The 18349-nt window shown below is 57.5% G+C and overlaps 3 protein-coding genes across 3 annotated transcripts in view; all 3 read right to left on the bottom strand.

Annotated features, from left to right (window-relative positions):
- The window catches only part of GALR3 (galanin receptor 3), a 2282-nt gene extending 513 nt beyond the window's left edge, over positions 1-1769 (bottom strand). The window contains exons 1-2 of the mRNA XM_007941750.1: positions 1411-1769; positions 2-295 (exon numbers count right to left, since the gene is read on the bottom strand). Of these exons, the coding sequence (XP_007939941.1) occupies positions 2-295; positions 1411-1769 (653 nt within the window). The remainder of the gene's footprint in view (position 1; positions 296-1410) is intronic.
- Positions 1770-5906: 4137 nt separating this feature from the next.
- Positions 5907-12485, bottom strand: GCAT (glycine C-acetyltransferase). Its single transcript, XM_007941654.2, has 9 exons — positions 12290-12485; positions 10097-10227; positions 8756-8857; positions 8082-8228; positions 7404-7558; positions 7185-7267; positions 6828-6999; positions 6337-6458; positions 5907-6058 (listed from the first exon to the last, which is right to left on the bottom strand). Exons 1-9 carry the CDS (start codon positions 12483-12485, stop codon positions 5907-5909), a joined length of 1260 nt encoding a protein of 419 aa, XP_007939845.1.
- A 1810-nt stretch (positions 12486-14295) lies between these two features.
- LOC103197692 (histone H1.0) lies at positions 14296-14880 on the bottom strand. Its single transcript, XM_007941653.2, has one exon. It carries the CDS (start codon positions 14878-14880, stop codon positions 14296-14298), a length of 585 nt encoding a protein of 194 aa, XP_007939844.1.
- Positions 14881-18349: the final 3469 nt, after the last annotated feature.

Below are 18349 nucleotides of genomic sequence, written 5' to 3'. Positions count from 1 at the left end.
CGCCGGCCCCACGGCCGCCCACAGGAAGCACAGCGTGCGGCCGTAGGCCAGGCTCACCACGGCTACCGGCAGCAGGTAGCCGGCGGCGAAGGTAGCCACGTCGAGGGCGCGCCGGCGCGCGTCCTCCCAGGCGGGTACGCACAGCTCGAGCGCGCCGTAGCGCACCGTGCCGTAGTAGCTTAGGTAGGGCGCCGAGAAGAGCGCCGCCAGCAGCCAGACGAGGCCCACGGCGGCGCGGGCGTTGCGAGGCGTGCGCAGGGCGCGTGAGCGCAGCGGGTGCCGCACGGCGAGGTACCTGGAGGCGGGCGCCAAGTTAGCACGCCGGCGGCCAGGAGCCCTCCCCGCTGGGCCCCATCTGCGCCCCCTACGCTGACGCAGTGCGGGGGCCAGGGGGCCGGGTGTGCCTCGGCTTCCTTGTCTGAAAAATGGTGATCACACTCCCTGCTTCCCAGGGTAGTTCGGTTGTAGTAAACAGTCAAAGCGCTTTGAGCAGCGCCTGGCACCTAGCGAGGGCCGAGTCAGTGTTAGATGTTTGATACAATGATTTTACAAGCATGCAAAGGAGCCCTGGTGGCTCAACGGTTAAGCGCTTGGTTTGGTTGGCAGCGGAAACCCACCCAGTGGCTCCATGGGACAGAGCTGGAGATCTATTCCGGTGAAAATTACAGCTCAGAAAACTCTATGGGGCAGTTCTATTCTGTCACATGGGGTCGCTGAGTCAAAAATTGAGGCCACAGCACCCAACATTTTATATACCAGTAAAATGAGGCCCAGAGAGAAGCGACTTGCCCAAGGTCATCAGCCACAAAAACCAAAACCAAACTCACCGCCATCGAGTCAGTTCTGACTCACAGCGACCCCCTTTGGGTTTTCGAGGGGGGATATCTTCACAGAAGTAGATTGCCCAGGCTTCCTTCTGCAGAGTGGCTGGTGGGCTTGAACCGCCAGCCTTCTGGTTAGCACTGAAATGCCTTAGGCACTCTGCCACCAGAGCTCCTTATTAGCCAGGGAAGGACCTTGGATTTGATCCCAAGCCAGGGAAGCAGGTGTGAGCTCAACCTGGGCCAGGTGTGAGCCACAGTAAACTATCTGGTGCATTGGTTCATGGGTTCCTTGTGCTGTTCCTTTCCCATTTATAGAGCACCTGCTACTTGGTAGGCCCAGTGCTGACACGTGGGGTGTGGAGCTAATTTCTGGAAGCTCACAGTGGAGCCTGAGGGCAGGGCAGGATGGTCTCAAGAGTGCCCTCAAGCCTGTCCCTGGGAACGGGATGGTGGGGCAGGAGAGCTGCTCTTTCCCTCCCTCCCTCCTTGTTTTGGCCCCCACCCTCTCCTTCCTAAGCCCAGTGGGCATCTATTCAGATCCCCCCTCCCCAGCCTGGGCCCAGCCAGGCCCCTGGGCCCGTCCCACCTGTCCACTGAGACAGCGGCCAGGGTGAAGCTGCTGGCGTACATGGTGAGATAGATGAGCAGGTGCGCGGCTTTACAGACGAGGGCCCCAAAGAGCCAGGCGTCCAGCGTGTAGATGGCGGCCTGGAAGGGCACGCAGCACAGGATGAAGCACAGGTCGGCCACGGCCAGGTTGAGGATGAACAGGTCCGTGGTGCTGCCCGGCTCCTGCCAGGCTCCCGGGCTGGGCTGCAGCAGCACGGCTAGCACCAGCCCGTTGCCCACTGTGCCCAGCAGGAAGATGAGGGCGAAGACCACAGGCACCGCCACAGCCCCCACACTCCCTGTGCTGTCCAGCGAAGCGTTCTGAGCGTCGGCCATCTCCCCATCAGAAGGGAACCTGGGGCAGAGAAGCTGGGGTCTCAGGCAGGAGCCCCTAACTCAAGTCACTCAGCCCAGCGGTCTGGTTTCCCCAGCCTCAGCCTGGCCAGCTCTCCTGAGCTATATATACATCATGTGGGATGATGGACAGAGCCAAGTCCTCACTGAGACCCACTGTGGGAACACAGGGTGTGTGTGGGGGGTGGTCTTTGGTTCCTTAGGGAAAGCCCAGGGCTTGGAGGGTTGATTAGATTTTTAATGGACACCTCAACTCCATGAAGCAGCTGAAGACAGAGGCTGAGGGGTAAAGACATGGTGGATGGGGCACCTCCAACCCTGGGTATGTTTTCCTGACTTCTCAGTGAGGATCTGAAGCCCAGAGAGACCCTTGGACATGAGTTAAGGACCTCCACCCAGCAAAGCACAGGTGACAGCCGGCATCACTAGAGACAGTCTGGTCTCATGTAATTCTCACAGTGGCTCAGAAGGGAGAACCATACAGATCACCGCCCCCTTTTTGCCCCTGGAGAGACTGAGGCTTAGAGAGGTGGCATGGGAGGCCAGGGTCACCATTTGGGTGGCAGATCTGGGGCTGCCACCCTGGTAGCCTGACTCCCAGGCTGGAGTGCTGATCCGAGTCTGTTAACAGGTGGGGCCTGACAACCAGCATGTGTGCATGTGAGCACGCGGCATCCGGCCTCACCCCTGCTCCACCCAACAGCCTACATCAGCCACGACCTGTGGATCCTCCCAGGTGTCTGGGACCTCCGGGGTGGGGTGGGGGGAACAAATTAGGGGCAAGGGGTGGGCAGGCATGGAGGAGGGAAGACAAGACAGTATCTATCCCCCACCCCGCCAACATGCAGCCCCCAAAGTCTAAATGGGCAACACCCACCTTGACCCTGAGCACTGGGGCCCTGCTTGATCCTGGGGGAAGCAGCCAGGCTTAGGCTCTTCCTGGCTCAGCGGCCACCCCTTGGTGCCTCCCTGCAGGTAGAGGACTGCCTCCTACTTCTCTCTCTTCTTCCTTAAGGCCCCTCCTTCTCCTCTGCTGAGATGGACTTGAGTACTCCCTCCGGAGTAGCCGCTGGCCGCCTCCTTCTCAGCTCCGGACTTCTCTCTGCGGTAGTGTTGCCTCTCTCTTTCTGCAGCGAGTAACCCATTGATCCTGCTCTCTGAGATTCGCTGTGTAGTTAACCCCTCCGTGCCCAGAGCCCAGCCCATTCCTGGCACTCCACTTCCTGTGGCCCTGCCCGAGGACTCAGACCCCACTCTGTCCCCTCCCTGCTTTAAGCAGGGCTCCAATCCCACACTGAGATTCTTAGTCTTAATGGGGGTGGCCCAGGCTGGGAAATCGGAACCTGAGTCCCTTTCTGCAGGCTTCAGGTAGGACCCCGCCCCCAGGCTCTGAGCATCCCCAGAGCCCCATCTGCCCCCCTAAGTTTGTTCTAGGGCCTCAGTCTAGCAGGAAACTGGAGGGTTTGTGTGTCTGCTCAGAGTCTGACTTTAGTTTCAGGACAATGGGGAGCCAGTGAGGGTTCCAGAGCAGGGACATGATGTGTTCATTTATTTTGTAGGAAGATAACTGTGCCTTAGGGTGACGAGGATGAGCAAGAGGGAGAGACATTTGATGAATGACAAGTTGAAAAGGTTGACAGGTTTTGGTGAATGGCTGTGTGCTTCAGTCGTAGGTTTCTGGCAGAGACCAGTTGGAGAACCAACAGGTCACAAGCCCAAAAAGCCTCCAGGGAGTCTGAGGAGTTAGCGCCTGGAGGGGGGGGGGGTGCACTGGAGTTAACCAGGAGGTTGTTAGCAAAGTGGACAAGTGGAACAGGGGCAGAGGCCAGTCTTTAATGTATGCTATGAGGGTGAGAGAAGACGTAGTAGAGAACCCCAGGGGAAGTCTGTGAAAAGGGGAAAGTGAGTAATACTGTGGCGGGTGGTGATGGAGCCAGGACTCGAATTTAAGGCTCTGAGAGGGGACCCCTTAGAACCAGCTCCCAGCAAGGCCCTGGGTTTTGCACCAGTGCTCAGAGGGGCCTCCCAAAGTCTAATGTCACCCACCCCAGATACCAGAATCCTTGAAAGTTGGGAAACAGGAACTCGCCGAACTGAAGAATTTAGTCAGCAGACCTAGACTCTCCAAACCTCAATTCCACAACCATGCCAAGTGAATTAAGGAACTGAAACCATTGGATCTTATGACGATGGAATGGCGGAAAAGATTTTAGAAGTAATGCACTGTTTGGTTCCCAGAACCTGGATCAATGGTGTTCCTGAAACTTGAGCATTCCCAACTCTCAACCAGCAGGCCCCTCCTGGCTCTGGGATCTGAGGCCTGGGGCAAAGAGCTCCTTGTAACAGCAGCAAAGCCAGGCTGACAGCAGAGATCCAGGGGAGGAGGGAGGAGGGTGGAGGCGACTGTAGAGCACGGCTGCAGCCCCAGCCCGCCCCTGCGACCATCGCCTCCTCTTGCTCCTAGTGTCTGTGGCCCTGAACCCGACGCCTGACGCAAAGGACGTGGACAACACGCCCTGGGAATGGTCCCTAGAACCCTGGCCCCCACAGAATGTGGACTTCCGGCTGATCGGGGCCAGCCCTCAAGTTCTGCGTGGCTCTACAGCCTGGAGACGCCAGTCTGTGTCCAAGCCAAGGCCCGTGCGCCCAGGGAGCCTCCTACGACCCCCTTCTGATGGGGGCAGAGCCTAGGGCCACCTTGGGTGCCCTGTAGTGACTGCAGGTCATATTCCTGTACTGCCTACGGCTGCCCTGGCCTGACCAGGCACTGCTGGTTGAGTCCCAGGCCAGCGCCAGACCGTGTGCAGCCCCTGAAACAGTGCCCCCCCATGGTGGCTACCTGAAAGTACCCCTGTGGCCACAGATGCCCTCTGCCGGGCTGCATTCTCCTAGGACCCCTCAAGCGCCCCGGGATCCAGACTAGGATTCCTAGAATCCCAGCTTTAGGATTCAGCCAAAGCTTGCCCAGACTCTGCATCCCAAAATGCAGGGGCAAAGGGTGGACTAGGCGTGCGGGTGCCGGCGATCCGCCTAGTTCCCTGGTGCTAACAGAGGCCCTTTCATCCTGTTTTACCTCCAGCAATCTCCAGGCCTTCCAAGGCCACACACCAGGCTGAGGTTGGAGCTGCAGTGACTCGGAGTCCACTGAAGCTGAGCAGGGAGGAGGACGGTGGGGTGCACCCCACCCCCGAAGTGCTACCCCCTCAGACTCCCTGGAGGCTTTGTGGCCTTGTGACTTACTCATTTTCCAGCCAGGGGACTGGCCAGCTGTTGCAAGGGACAAGGGAAGTCAAGGCCTTGGGAGCTAATTGGTCTGCCGGGCCTCACCTGTGGGGCTGCCCCAACAGCCACTGCCCAAGGCCTGGAGACTAGAGGGCACAGAGGTGGCCAGAGCCTGCATTCGCTGAGCCCCCTGACAGCTGATCATCAGGCCACTGGGCCTTGGCATGAATGAGCCAGCTGGAAGGGCCCCAGACCATGATATAACACTGATTCTTCTTTGGACAGTGGGAGAAACTGGGACAAACAGAGGGGGTGACAACCGCCCAGGACCACAGAGTCCAGGACAAAGCAAGCTCCCAGAATGTCAAGGGCCCCTCCAATGGAGATCTACATTCTGGATCCCAGTTTCCTTTGGGGTATGAACCCCGTGTCCTTCCTCCCAAGCATGAGTTTGGGCACCCAGTCCCTTCTTATCAGGGCAGCTGTAGGACAGTCTGCGGATGGGGAACAGAGGACAAGGTATTCACCAAGGCTAGACTCGGGGGGCTGCAGAGGAGGGGGGCAGATGGTATGGGCACCCCAACAGCAGCACAGGAACCGCTGAGCCAGGCAGTGATGTGTTGCCTGTCTCCCTGCTGCCTGGGCTCCATCTTAGTGTGGGAGGGGCTGCCTGAGGTCCACGGTGGCGCTCAGGGGCCTGCCTGCAGATCCTCAGCACCTCTGAACCTTCAGCGAGCTGCAGGCTCCCAGAGAACAAAGGAGACGGATGCTTCCCAACTGGTTTGCACGCTTGTTTGACACTCACGGCTAGTCCCAGGCCTCACCCAAGCTGGGCCCTAGGATTCGGGTTCTAGGGCCTCTGGCCTGGGCTGGCATGTGGAGGGAGGGGCCCTTGGCTCAAGGCAATGCCCCATGCAGCCGCCCCACCTCCACGAAGGCCTGCACGCAGCGGTCGATGTCCTCCTCACTGTGCACTGCTGAGATCTGGACCCGGATCCGGGCCTTGCCCTTGGGGACCACGGGGTAGCTGAACCCGATGACAAAGATGCCTGGGAAGGAAGAGAGTCATGGGGACTCCCAGAGCCACACAGGCCCTGGAGACATGTCATCCAGCTCCCACTTTCCTGAGGCCTGCTGAAGGCAAAGGAGCTATCCAGTGGTAGGTTAACTCATGACCTGGGGTCTGCAAGCTTGACCCGCCAGCTGATTTAAGGGTAATGGGGCAGGGGGAGAGGAGGGCTTCAGAGTCCAAAGGTTTCCTTCCTTTTCCTTTTAGGGCCCCTCTGCCCTGGTCTCTGGGGTCCCACTTGGCCACTATCCCCCTTACCTCTCTTTAGCATGTCATCTGCCATGCAAGAGGCCAGTCGCGCGTCACCCAGCATCACAGGGCAGATGGGGTGATTGGCTCCCGAGATGGTGAAGCCAGCAGCCTCCATCTTACTACGGAACCTGTGGGCGTGCGCAGGTGTCAGAGGCAGCTGGGGTATTCACACCTGCTGCTGGGGGCGTGTGGCCAACACTGCAGAAGGGACTGACATAGACGGAGGCAGATAAAGAGCCAGGCAGAGGGACAGATAGATGGCACGAGGGAGGGAGACACAGGGACATCTGTAGCGAAGTGCATGGTGAAGGAGACGGGAGGTGGAGGCAGGGACAGAGAACAGGGAGGCAGGCAGGCAGCCTGGGCCGAGAGTCCCGAGTCCTGAGCAGCCTTGCTGGCAGGGGGCAAGAGCAGAGGCAGAACCTGCAGCCATGAGCTATGGGCCTGGACGGGCAGCACCAGCTCCCCCGGCCCGCCCCATCCCGCCAGGACTGCACCGATGGGTCTTGGCAGCCATAGACTGGATGATGGTGTTGCTCTCCATGAGCAGATCCAAGGCCTTGGAGGCACAGCCAACGACGGCGGGCGGCAGACTGTTGGAGAAGAGGTAGGGTCGGGCACGCTGCCGCAGCAGGGACACCAGGGGCCCAGGCCCCGTTGTGTAGCCCCCTGAGAACAGAGGGGGAAGGTGGTCAGGGGCTAAGAGACAGATCCCACCCAGAATGAAGCCCCTCTGGACGGCCCTAATCCATGGCACCCTTTTCTCTGTGGCCCAGCTCTCCCCATCCCCCCTTCCTAGAGGTCTCCAGGGCCCCGGGCGTGGGGAAGATCCCAGGGCAAAACCCTGCAGACACCTGAGGCTCCGCCCAGTGCTTTCCCCAGCGTGGAGTTGATGATGGTGACCTGGTCCATCACTCCCAGCAGCTCATCAGTGCCCCTGCAACGGAAGCCGTCACTGCTGCCACAGATTGCCCGAGCGCCCAGGGGTCATGGGTCAGGGTGGCAGTGGGCCTCTTGGTTCCCACCCACCCTCCAAATCCCAACCCTGGGCCGCAAGTGGCACATGCTCCCACCGTCCTGTGGGCCCCAGGAAGCCAGTGGCATGGCATTCATCCACAAAGACCAGGGCACCATATATAGAGGCAAGGTGGCAGATCTCTTGCAGGGGCGCGATGTCGCCGTCCATGGAGAAAGCCCCGTCCGTGGCCACCAGGCGCAGCCGATGCTTCTGCAGGGGATGCATGGACGGGAGATGGCACAGGGAGTGGGGCAAACCACTCTTCCCGTATACTGTTTGGGGTTCAAATAGCCCATCCTGCCCAGTGGCCAGCACAGAGGTGGAACACAGGACCACCATGTAAGGCTAGAACATTCCCTCTGTTGTCTCTGAGACTCCGAGCCTTACCCACCTCCTCCAGGGCAGACTGGAGCCACACTTAGCCCTGGGCAGTGAGGCTGGTTTTGTTCTCCCAGGGAACTGACCACAGGGCAGGGTGGGGCGGGGCCAGGTTCAATCCATGTGCCCACTGCTCCCCTTATGCCTAGCAGAGAGCCTGGCACACATTAGAGGATTACCAAAGCTCAGGGCAGCATGGGGCAATAGAGAAAGCAAAGCTCTGGGGTCTGAGGGATCTGGGTTCAAATCCTGGTTGTTTAAACTTCTAGGCTGCTTGTCTGTGAGTGAGGAATTGGCTTCTCCAGGTCTTCACTATGCCCAGTATTTGCCCCTGGGGCCCCTAGGTCTTGCTCACCTGGGCCTCTCGCAGCTTGGCCTCCAGGTCGGCCATGTCCAGGTGGCGGTAGCGGTACTTGTGGGCCTTGCACAGACGGATGCCATCGATGATGGAGGCATGGTTCAGCTCGTCTGATAGGACCGCGTCCTCGGGGGTCAGCAGGGCCTGGAAGGAGGCAGTGTGGGCAGAGCCGTACCCTACCTGCCTTTAGGTCTCACCCTGAGTCAGAACTTCCCTGACAACCAGAGCACCCCCTGCACCTACCCAGGTCTTCAGAGCTCCAGCACCACGCTGGACCCAGGGCCCTGCTATCACTGCATATTTGGTGCTTGACTACCAGCCAAGAGGTTGGTGGTTTGATCCCACCCAGAGGCACCTCGGAAGATCAGTGTCTGAAAGGTCACAGCCTTAAAAACCCTATGGAGCAGTTCAACTCTGCCTACACAGTGACTAACGACAGCTTTGCCACTTCCAGCCTCCAGCTGCCCTAGACGTCCTAGAAGCTGGCCTCCTTGTAAGACCCAGGACCCCCCGGGAATAGCTACCGGGCCCAACCTGGACCTCTATAAGAAGTGGGTGCTGGAGCCCCTAGGCATGGCACTGGCATCCTGCCAGATTTTCCTGACTGCCCATCCCCCAAACCTCCCAGGGCCTAGCAGACCCCGCCCACTCCACCCACAGCCTCCACACACCTCAAAGAGGCCAGCGTTGGCATCAAAGCAGCTGGGATAGAGGATGGCGTCCTCCCGCTGGTGGAAACGGGCTATCTTTGCTTCCAGACTCTTGTGGATGCTCTGAAGAAAGTGAATGAGGCAGGTGATAATGCATTGGGCTGGGGGAGGGTAGGGCACGTCAGACAGTGCTGGGGACAGAGGCTTGGAGTCCACACACAGCACCTGGTCTGCAGCCTCGGCCTCTGCCTGCTCTCTGCACAAGGGTTACCCCAGAGCTGACAGAAACCCGGCAGGTGATTTCCATGAGGAATCGGGGGCTGGCTAGGTTTCCTTTCCTTTCCCCTCCGTCTATTTTGTAACGGGCATCTAATGGGGGAGTTTTGGGTGCTGATGGGGAAGGAAGATGTTTTTCCTGATACCAAACTGAGTGCCGTTTTTGGCTGTTTAATGGCAAAGAAGAGGATTATGTAAGTAATTGGGGTCCATTTGGGCCTCTAATTCTTGGGTCTGAAAGCTGTTCAGTTAGGGCTAGATTTGTGTTGGAAAATGCCCTGGCTGGGAGTAGGGAGTGCTGTCTCCAACATTCCTTTCATCCCCACCTTTCTGAGAGAACAGGAAGTGACAATCACAACGTAGTCAAGAGCTCGGACTCTGAAGCCAGGTCACCTGGGCTCAAATCCCACCATGACAGGCTGTGTGCCCTTGGGCAAGTCACTAAACATCTCTGGGCCTCAGAGTGCTCATTTCTAAAATGAGGGTAAGAATAGCACCTATTACATGAGATCAATGGGTTAATATGTGTAATGTACATAAAACAGTGCCTGGGCTCTTATCAAACACTATGTAAGTTTCATATCAAAGAATATTTACAAAATAAAATAAGAACCAACATTCATTGAGCCCTGCCACATGCTGGGCAGTGTCCTAAGCACTTTTATGTGTATTAACTCTTTAATTTGTAACAAGGGGAGTGAGGCAGAGAGATACGAAACTTGCCCACAGCCTTAGAGCTAATAAATGGCAGAGCTGGGAAACAAGCTCAGGCAGGAGTTGCAGAGCCCTCAGCCCCAATCCCTGTCGTCTACTCTTCCTCTCACCTAGGGGGACAGGCATGATGAACCCTGTTCTGCAGGTGGGGAAACAGATCCCCATAGAAGTCACGTTTCTTGCTCAAGGCCTCTCAGTAAAACATAAGCCTAAGTCCAGCCTTCCTACCAGACAGCTCTGGGGCTAAGAGTGGGCTCAGAGCCCTGATATACAAGCTGAGCTGGCCAAACCAGCCCTGCTGGCCGTGGGAAGCAGACAGCTGGGGTCAGTGGCCAACCCCAGGGACAAAGCCCTCCATCCCTCTCTCTGTACCTGGGTGCCACAGATGAAGCGGACAGAGCTGAGGCCAGCTCCAAACTCCTCCAGGGCCTGCAGACCTGCCTGGATCACCTCAGGGTGGCTGCTCAGGCCCAGGTAGTTGTTGGCACAGAAGTTAAGGATTCCTGAGGTGGAAGAGAGGAGATGGACACAGAGCTCAGGGTAAGGAAGGCCCTGGAAAGACGTCAGTGCCAGGCCCCGGGGACTGAGACAGGAAATGGACTGGGATCCACTCTTGAGGAGGCAATAACCACACAGTATGATCCGTTTTAGGTGCATCTAATCCAATGCAGGGAGCTCTGGTGGCATAGTACCTAAGGCACTGGACTGCTAACCAGAAGGCTGGCGGTTCAAACCTACCAGCAACTCCTCGGAGGGAAGATGGGGCAATCTACTTCCATAGTGATACTGCCAAGGAGGGGTCGCTATGAGTCGGGTTGACTCGAGGGCACATAATAACAACAACAACAATCCAATGAATGGTGTTCTCAATCACCTCATGTGCATGTGAAAGCTGGACAATGAATAAGGAAGACCAAAGAAGAGTTGACAACTTTTGAATTGTGGTGCTGGAGAAGAATACTGAGAATACCATGAACTGCCAGAAGAACAAACAAATCTGTCCTGGAAGAAGTACAGCCGGAATGCTCCTTGGAAGCGAGAATGGCCAGACTTCGTCTCACCTACTTTGGTCATGTTGTCAAGAAGAGACCATTCCCTGGAGAAGGATCATGCGTGGTAAAGTGGAGGGTCAACGAAAGAGGGAAAGGCCCTCAACGAGATGCATCAACACAGTGGCTGCAGCGATGGGCTCAAGCGTAACAAGGGTTGTGAGGCCGGTGCAGGAGTGAGGAGTGTTTCGTTCTGTTGTACAGAGGGTCGCTATGAGTCAGAGCCGACTCGATGGCACCTAGGGACAACATGATCTGTTTCGGACAGAGGCCTATGCAGGGATGGGGAGCCCCGAATCCAACAGCAAGAGGCGAAGGGGGCTGGGAAAGGCTTCTCTCTGCGCTGACAATGAGTAATTGAAATTCTGGCTTCGAGGAAGCCAGCTCTTCTGCACAGGTGTCTCCTGTCCCAGAGGGGACATCAAGCCCTCATGTGGGCCTCGATTTCCTCGTGGGTGAAGGATGGGAGCTGACTCAGATGCCTGCTGTGGCCCTCAAACACCACAGTTTACTCTGCCATCTGGCAGAGCATACCATGCCCAAAGGCAGTGTCTCAGACACCAACCCCCCCATAAGCCCTGAATTATGAAGCCCAAAGTGAACACAGGCAGGCCGAGGAGGAAACTGAGGCAGAGGAGAGGAAGGGTCACAAACCCTGGGAGAGGGAACCACAGGATGAAACCCTGGATCTCCTAACTTTCCATCTTTTGACCCCTTGGAAAGCTAGAGCAGCAGGGGTTCCAGGACCATCCTTTTACAGATGAGAACAGTACCAAGAAGGGTTCCATGCCCATTTCCTGGGTGGAAGGCCGCTTAGTGGCCTGTTTATAAGCAGTGTCTGCCTGAGGCCTGGCACAGACACAAGGGCAGTGGCCACTGGTTCAACAGACTAGAGGGAGGTCCGGAGGGCCAATTCATCATATGCTTTCTCAAACCCCTTGCTCACTGTGACTTTGGCAGCAAGCTGGCCTCTCTGGCTAATTAAGCTGACCTGCTAGCTCCAAGATCCAAGGGACCTAGACCAAAGACCAGCTCTGCGTGGAGCTAGCAAAAGACTTTTGGACAAGCACCTTCGAATCTCTCAGCACCTTCATTTGTAAATGAGATTACTCATTGCTACAGTTAGAGATTTGAAGCACTCCACACGCAGCAATTATCAGAGGCCCTCACAAAGCAGCCTGTCAAGAAATGTGGGTTTTTCTCTGCCGCCTCCCCACCACCCTGCCCTGAAGCGGGTTGTGGGAGCCGGCTGGGTCGCTATCTCACAGGCCTGGGCCTCAGCCCAGCCGCGCGCTCAAGGGCAAATCACCTCCCTCTCCGGAAACTGGTTTAACCAGGGTAAAGTAAACACCGGGAGACCACAAAATCGGCCTGATGGATGGGAAGGGGACTAGTGGCCACGTGTGCCAGTGCCGTTTCCCCTCCACGGCATCCAGGCCCTCCACTGCAGCGCAAGCCACAGAAGGGCACCTGAACGCCGGGCTAGCTCCGCCGACTCCGGTGAGGGGCTTGTTACCTCCGGAGACGCCGTCCACATGGATATGCGGCCCCTGCCGGGACGTGATGACTCGCTCGCTCTTCCAGGTGCCGGCCCCGCGGATCCCTTCCAGTTCTCCCTCCAGGACGCCACGCAGCTGGGCCAGCGCTGACTGCGTCCGGCAGCCGCTGGGGACCGCGGGGAAAGAAGCGCGCAAGAGTCCACCAGCCCACATTGCGCTCACCGCGCCTAACCGCGCGCGTCCGCCTTAGTGGCGCGCGCACCGCAGCGCTGGCCCGGTCACGTGGCGGGGGGCCGGGTCCTGGCAGCCAATCGGAGCAAGAGAGACTGTTAAAAGGGTCAGGGGAGGCGGGCCCTGGGGCGGGGAGGGACTCGCAGAGGCCTTAAGTGTGTTTTAAGTTAAGACTGAAGACGTCCCGCGTCAGGGGAGAAGGGGGACCTGGCACGCCAGACTCCCCCTTTACTCGCATCTCCTTCTTTGTCTGTATATTCTCCTCTTGGAAGGAAAGGGGGTGCCCTCTGGACTCCAAAGGCAGGAGCCTAGAATCAGGCTGAGGCAATTTCCGCACCCTCCAGCCCTGAGGTTTGCCGATTCGGTCGCGCTGTTGGAACCCGTGCCCCCATGCTCAGGTACAAAAGCCCCCAGATGCCTCCCACTTCCCGCCTGCCCACTCCAGGCTTAAGAACGATAAAGAATGCACACGGCCAGGTTTTTTTTTTTTTTCCTTTTCTAATTTTATTTTAAAGTCTTAAAATTACAAAGACGGCAAATTCTTCTCGGCACAAATAACACTTATCGAAAAATGTTTTTTTTCCTATTTTATTAAAAATAAGAGATAAACAACTGTACAGGGTTTTTTCTCCTAGCTCCCGGTGTGAGATATTAAGTACTAGCACTAGATATGTGTGTGTATATATACACACACACACACATATGGATATGTATATATACACATACATATGCACACATACACACACAGCTCTAACTCTGGCAAACTACTTAACAAATTCAAAATTGCAGTATGTCTTACTGTCCACTCCTCCCCACCCACTGCCTCCCTCCCCCATCTAGAACTACATATAAAAGACTGGGAAGTATAAAGAGGTGGAGAGGTTTCTGGGTGTCTGATGGCTGGGCAGGAGAGCACTAACCAGGCTCCCCACCAGACCACCAAGCAAAGCCACCTCCTGCACAGAAGGAAAATAAACAACAACGGGGGGGGGGGATCTTTCTAGGGTACAACGCATCCATTGTGTGGAAAAACCCAGGTTTCAACGGGCATACTGAGGCACTTGGCTGACTGACTCCCCACCCTTCCTACAAAGTTTCCACTCCCTTTTTATGTGAGATTTTTTCAAGCTACCCCCCACCATGGCGAGTTCCTAGCTAAGAGAAAAGTCACAGCTTGTCCTCCCACCAGCTGTCACTCCAATTTGCCTCTGTTCCCTAAACAATAGAGAGGCCACAGGGCTAACTAAACAGAAATGAGAAGGATGCTGAATTTGGCCCCCTTACTGGTTACCCTCCCTTTGCCGTCCAGCTGCTGCTACCCATCTTCTCTCCCTGCAAAGGTTTTGAACTTCTTACAAGGGGCGCCCAACTTGAAGTAGACTCACTTGCCTTCAAGATCCTTAGAAGCCTGACAATTCCTGGACTCCCGCTCATCTAGCAGAACAAGCTACCTCCCCAGTCTCTACGCCCATCTACCTTCATAGCAAACAAACTACCCAACAAAACAAAACACACCAGCCCCCCCAAACCCATATGTAGCTTAATAAACAAGTTAACACAATTAAGTACATCCTCATCATTAGAGATGAGATTTGTTGTTGCTGTCCTTGCATTATTAGTTAAAGAAAAAAAAAAAAGCAATTCTTCCATGTTTCTGAGGAATTCAAGTTCTCTTAGAAAGTCACGTAGAAAGGGGCAAAGGGTCGCAGGTGAGGCTCAAGAGAAGAAAGGGAAAAGGTATTTACAGAAAATAGAAGACAGGAATAAGTGTCCACAAAAAAAGGCCTCATTGTCACTTCTTCTTGCCAGATCTTTTGGCACTGGACTTGGCTTTGGGCTTCACCGATTTGGCCTTCTTGGGCTTGGATGCCTTCACTGGCTTGGCTTTGACAGTCTTGGGTCTTTTGGCTTTCTTGGGTGTGGCAACTGGCTTCTTCTTGGCCTTCTTGGCTGGGGTGGCTTTGGGCTTCTTACTTGGGGCTTTGGAGGCAGCCTTCCTGGGCTTGGCTGCCTTCTTTGGTGTGGCCACCTTCTTGACTTCCTTCTTGGTCTTCTTGAAGGCCACTGACCTCTTGGGCTCATCACCCTTGGCCAGCCGGAAGGACCCGGAGGCGCCCACCCCTTTGGTCTGCTTGAGGACCCCAGTGGTGACCAGGCGCTTAATGGACAACTTGATCTGGGAGTCAGCGTTCTCACCCACCTTGTAGTGGCTCTTGACATACTTCTGGATAGACTGGCGTGAGGAGCCAGCCCGGTTCTTCTCTGCCTGGATGGCAGCCACGATCATGTCTGAATACTTGGGGTGGTCTGTGGACTTCTTGGAGGCCTTGGCCCTCTTAGGCTTGGCCGCAGGGGCAGACGTGGAGTTCTCGGTCATGGTAGTCCGCCTGATGCTGCTATAGAATAAAGCACCTTCAATAAGAGCAGCCCTCGTCGGAGGCAAGCCTGGCTCTGGCTCTGCTCTCGGTCGCTGATCACCAGGCCGGTCCGAGGCTCTTAGGGATGCACGCGGAGCCCCTCCTTCTCTTCCCGGCTGGGGTTGCGAGAGGGCTCGCTGGGCCGAGTCTGCTGGCCCAGCCGCGCCGCTCTGTCGGTCGTTCTATGCGCCTGCCTCTGCCTCCGCCTCCCTTTTCCCAGCTCTGCGTCTGGCGCACAGACTGCGCATCCGGGTATTTAGCGGCGGCGGGCGGACCGCGGTGAGGACAGGGCTGCTGGCTGCCTGCTCCCGGCCCGGAATGGCGCCGCGCCGCCGCCATCTGTGTTTCTTCCGCCGAGCAAATCCGACCTTTCCCCTCCGTCCAGGCCTTCCCGCGCCCCGCTGCCACCCGGAGCTGCTTCCCGGGTCCCTGGGCTCCCCCGCTGGGTATTCCGCCGGCCCAGCCGCCGACCCCCGCGCTCGCCATGCGCCCCAAACGGCGCCGAGGACCGCTGGCGCGCCGGCACATTTCCTCTTTGCGGGGGACTAGCTCTGTGGAGCTGGGGAGCCCAGCTGCGGGGATTCCCCTGGAGCAAAGCCCTCTCCTGGGGCTAGCAGGGGACCCCACTGCAGGATCGCTGCGGGGTCCCCCAGCCGGGTAGAGTGGCCGGAAAGCGGCCCCAACTAACACACGCGGCCCCGAGCCGGGCGGCTCCCAGCCGGGACAAACCGGGACAGGGGGGAGGGGTCGCTCCCCCGGGGGCCGGTCACCTCTTGGGGGTCGCCCCGCGACCGGGACCCTCGCAGCTCTAGCCCCCCTCTGTCCTTGGGGCCCCAAGCAAACTTTTTCTGGAAGAGTTGGGAGGACACTTTCAAACTTTGTCCCTTCCCCCTCGTCTGTCGTCTTCCCCCCAGTGCGCCCCCAGACCTCTGTGTCGAGGCTCCCTCCCGAGCCCGAATCTCCAGTATGCTGCCCGGACCCCCTGAGGGATGGGGAGAAGGCTCTGGGGTCGCCTCCTCTCCTCAAAGACCCCCACTTCTTCTGTATGTCCTAATTGGGAATGCATTTATCTGCCTCCTTCGACACCAGTTTTGGGGTGTCAGAGGCAGAGCCTGCTGTCCCCAACCCCTGAGGCCTAGCCTGGGGGTCCAGCCCCTCTCCCCAGGCCCCTGGAAAGTAGTGTGTTTAGGGGTCCACTGTGGAGGAGTTGTTCCAAAGGCTCTAACCTGAGGCTGTCCTGGGGGCCCCTGGGATGAGGAGAGGCCATGAGTATTTTAGGGGCTTGGGAAAGCGGGGCGCTGGGGGAATGGCATCTGAGGGGGTTGCGTTCTTTGGGTCCGGACTAATCGGAAGTGTGCAATTGTTCAGAGAGCCGTTGCCGGGACCACCGCCATTTTGCTGGGAGGATGCGGATGTCTTTGTTAAAATGTGTACATCTTCTCCCCTGCTGCTTGGCCGGTGTAGACGAGGCAGACAGCCCTGCGATGAGGCGCCACAGTCTGGAGGGGGGTCTTGGGGCTCTGAGGGGCATCAGGGGTCCAGAGGCCACCCAAAAGGACCCGGGAGTCCCCGGGACCCCTAGTCTATGGCTGACCTCCTACAGACGCGCGAGGTCCTCCTTGGCGTGGGGTCGGGATTCTGGGATGCTCACTCCCTGAACCGTCCGCCCCCCACCCACTCGCGTTCGTCCCTAAACGCAGAGGCCCGTCGCTCTTCGCCTACACAAAACCCTGCCATAGCTGGTCAAAATGATAAAACGCGTGTCCGGGATGGTGGGGGGCCTCGCACAGACCCAGCGGCCGGCCGTGGAGGGAGCGAGAAAAGATTGGGGGTTCGGATGAGGGGTGAACGAGTGGTAACTGGCGGAGAGGGGTTTCTGCTGGACCTTGGGGTCTCTGAGGCCAGGGCAAATTAATGGGTTTGTCCCCAGACCAAGGAAAAGATTAGTCCAAAACACTGGGGAGGGAGTAGGGGAGAGGGAGGGAGAGGCCCGTGACTCGGAATGGGAAGCCTTTTTTTCCGGCTTATCTTGGTGGCACAGGAGGAACGTTGAAAGGCCAGGTTAGTTCAAAAGGTCAAGGTTCTTGTTCGGATGGCGTCAACCCCGAAGTTTCCAGATTTGAAAACAGCATTCGAGTGGGTTTGTTTTGGTTATTTTCAAAGACGGCTCTCTGGGTTCCCACTAAGATCTGAATGGAGAAATAGGCGTTCCAGAAGCCACCGAGCTGGGCGTTTGAGATGTTATACCGCTCCCCGCTCCCAGAGACGTGTCGCCCCCGCCCTACCTGTTCCCTAGTGTCTCAGAGTAAGAACTGGGTGAATCCAATGACAAGATTAGAAAATAATTTTATTTGCATAGCGCATTACTTTGCAAAGCGCTTTCCCGGTTCCAGATATGCGCCTCTCGCCAAGGGAGGCAGGCAACATGATCATTACCCCATAACCCCATTTTCCTGTGGAGGATCACGGAGGTCGCCAGGGCTGACAAGGATGGATGGGGTGAGGGGACCGAGTCTCAGCGACCCCAGCCTGAGTTTGATTTTGTGGGAGCCCGCACATCCCGCATCCCAGCGACCTGAAATTCTCTCCTGGAACCGAAGCCAGGAATGGGGGAAAGGGAACGCCACAGGTCGCGGGTGCTTTCGGCCGCCGACACCCTGTCCCCCGCCACGCGGCGAGATCCACGCCCCTCCCCCTGGACCGGGGGTGGGGGAGCCAGGAGGGGCCCCCCCAGGTTTGCGCGCAGAGCGCGAGCCCAAGGGGGAAGAACAGTACGAGGCTGCCTCCAGATTGGCGTGGCCTCACCCGGCTGCCAGTTCAGAGGTCTGGGGACTCCGGGCACCCTGCCAGGGCACCCCGACGACAACTCTGGGATCCCAATAGAGTGCAGAGCCACTTTCCGGCCCGCCGCCGGCGGAACTCCCCCGCCCCCTTTCACGCGAGGCCCTGTGAAAACTCGGGAGTCGCGGGGCCGCGGGCAACTCCTCCTGGGAAATGTAGTCTCGGCGCGGCGCCGAGCCCCGCGCTGCGCCGCTGCCTGGGACCCTCAGGAGCCTCGGAACCTCCGGGTCGTCCTGGTGTGGGGAGGGGGTCTGATGGCGCGGGAGGTGCCCGGCCAGCCCGGGTGGTTCTGCGAGCTTCAGTCTTTTTCGCTTGTTACAAAGGTGTCCTACCTTCCTCTGCAGTTGGTTTGAGAGTGAAAGGAATCCTGTGTGGCAAAGTATAACATGCATTCGAATGCCATGGGTCATGTTTTCAGTTAGGACAGACGCGCGCGCGCGCGTGCGTATGCGCGCGTGCGTCGACGTCCATTGAGCCCTTATACATTAACATCTCCATTTTTCCAGACAGGAGCCTACAGAGGGTAAGTGACTTATCCAAGATCGGTCAGCCTGGAAAAGAGTGACCAATGGGACAGATTCCACTGCA

This window comes from Orycteropus afer, unplaced genomic scaffold (assembly GCF_000298275.1).
Source record: "Orycteropus afer afer isolate SDZICR_OR568_19922 unplaced genomic scaffold, OryAfe1.0 scaffold00083, whole genome shotgun sequence".
Classification (NCBI taxonomy): Eukaryota; Metazoa; Chordata; class Mammalia; order Tubulidentata; family Orycteropodidae; genus Orycteropus; species Orycteropus afer.
This window is presented reverse-complemented; position numbering and strand designations above follow the sequence as displayed.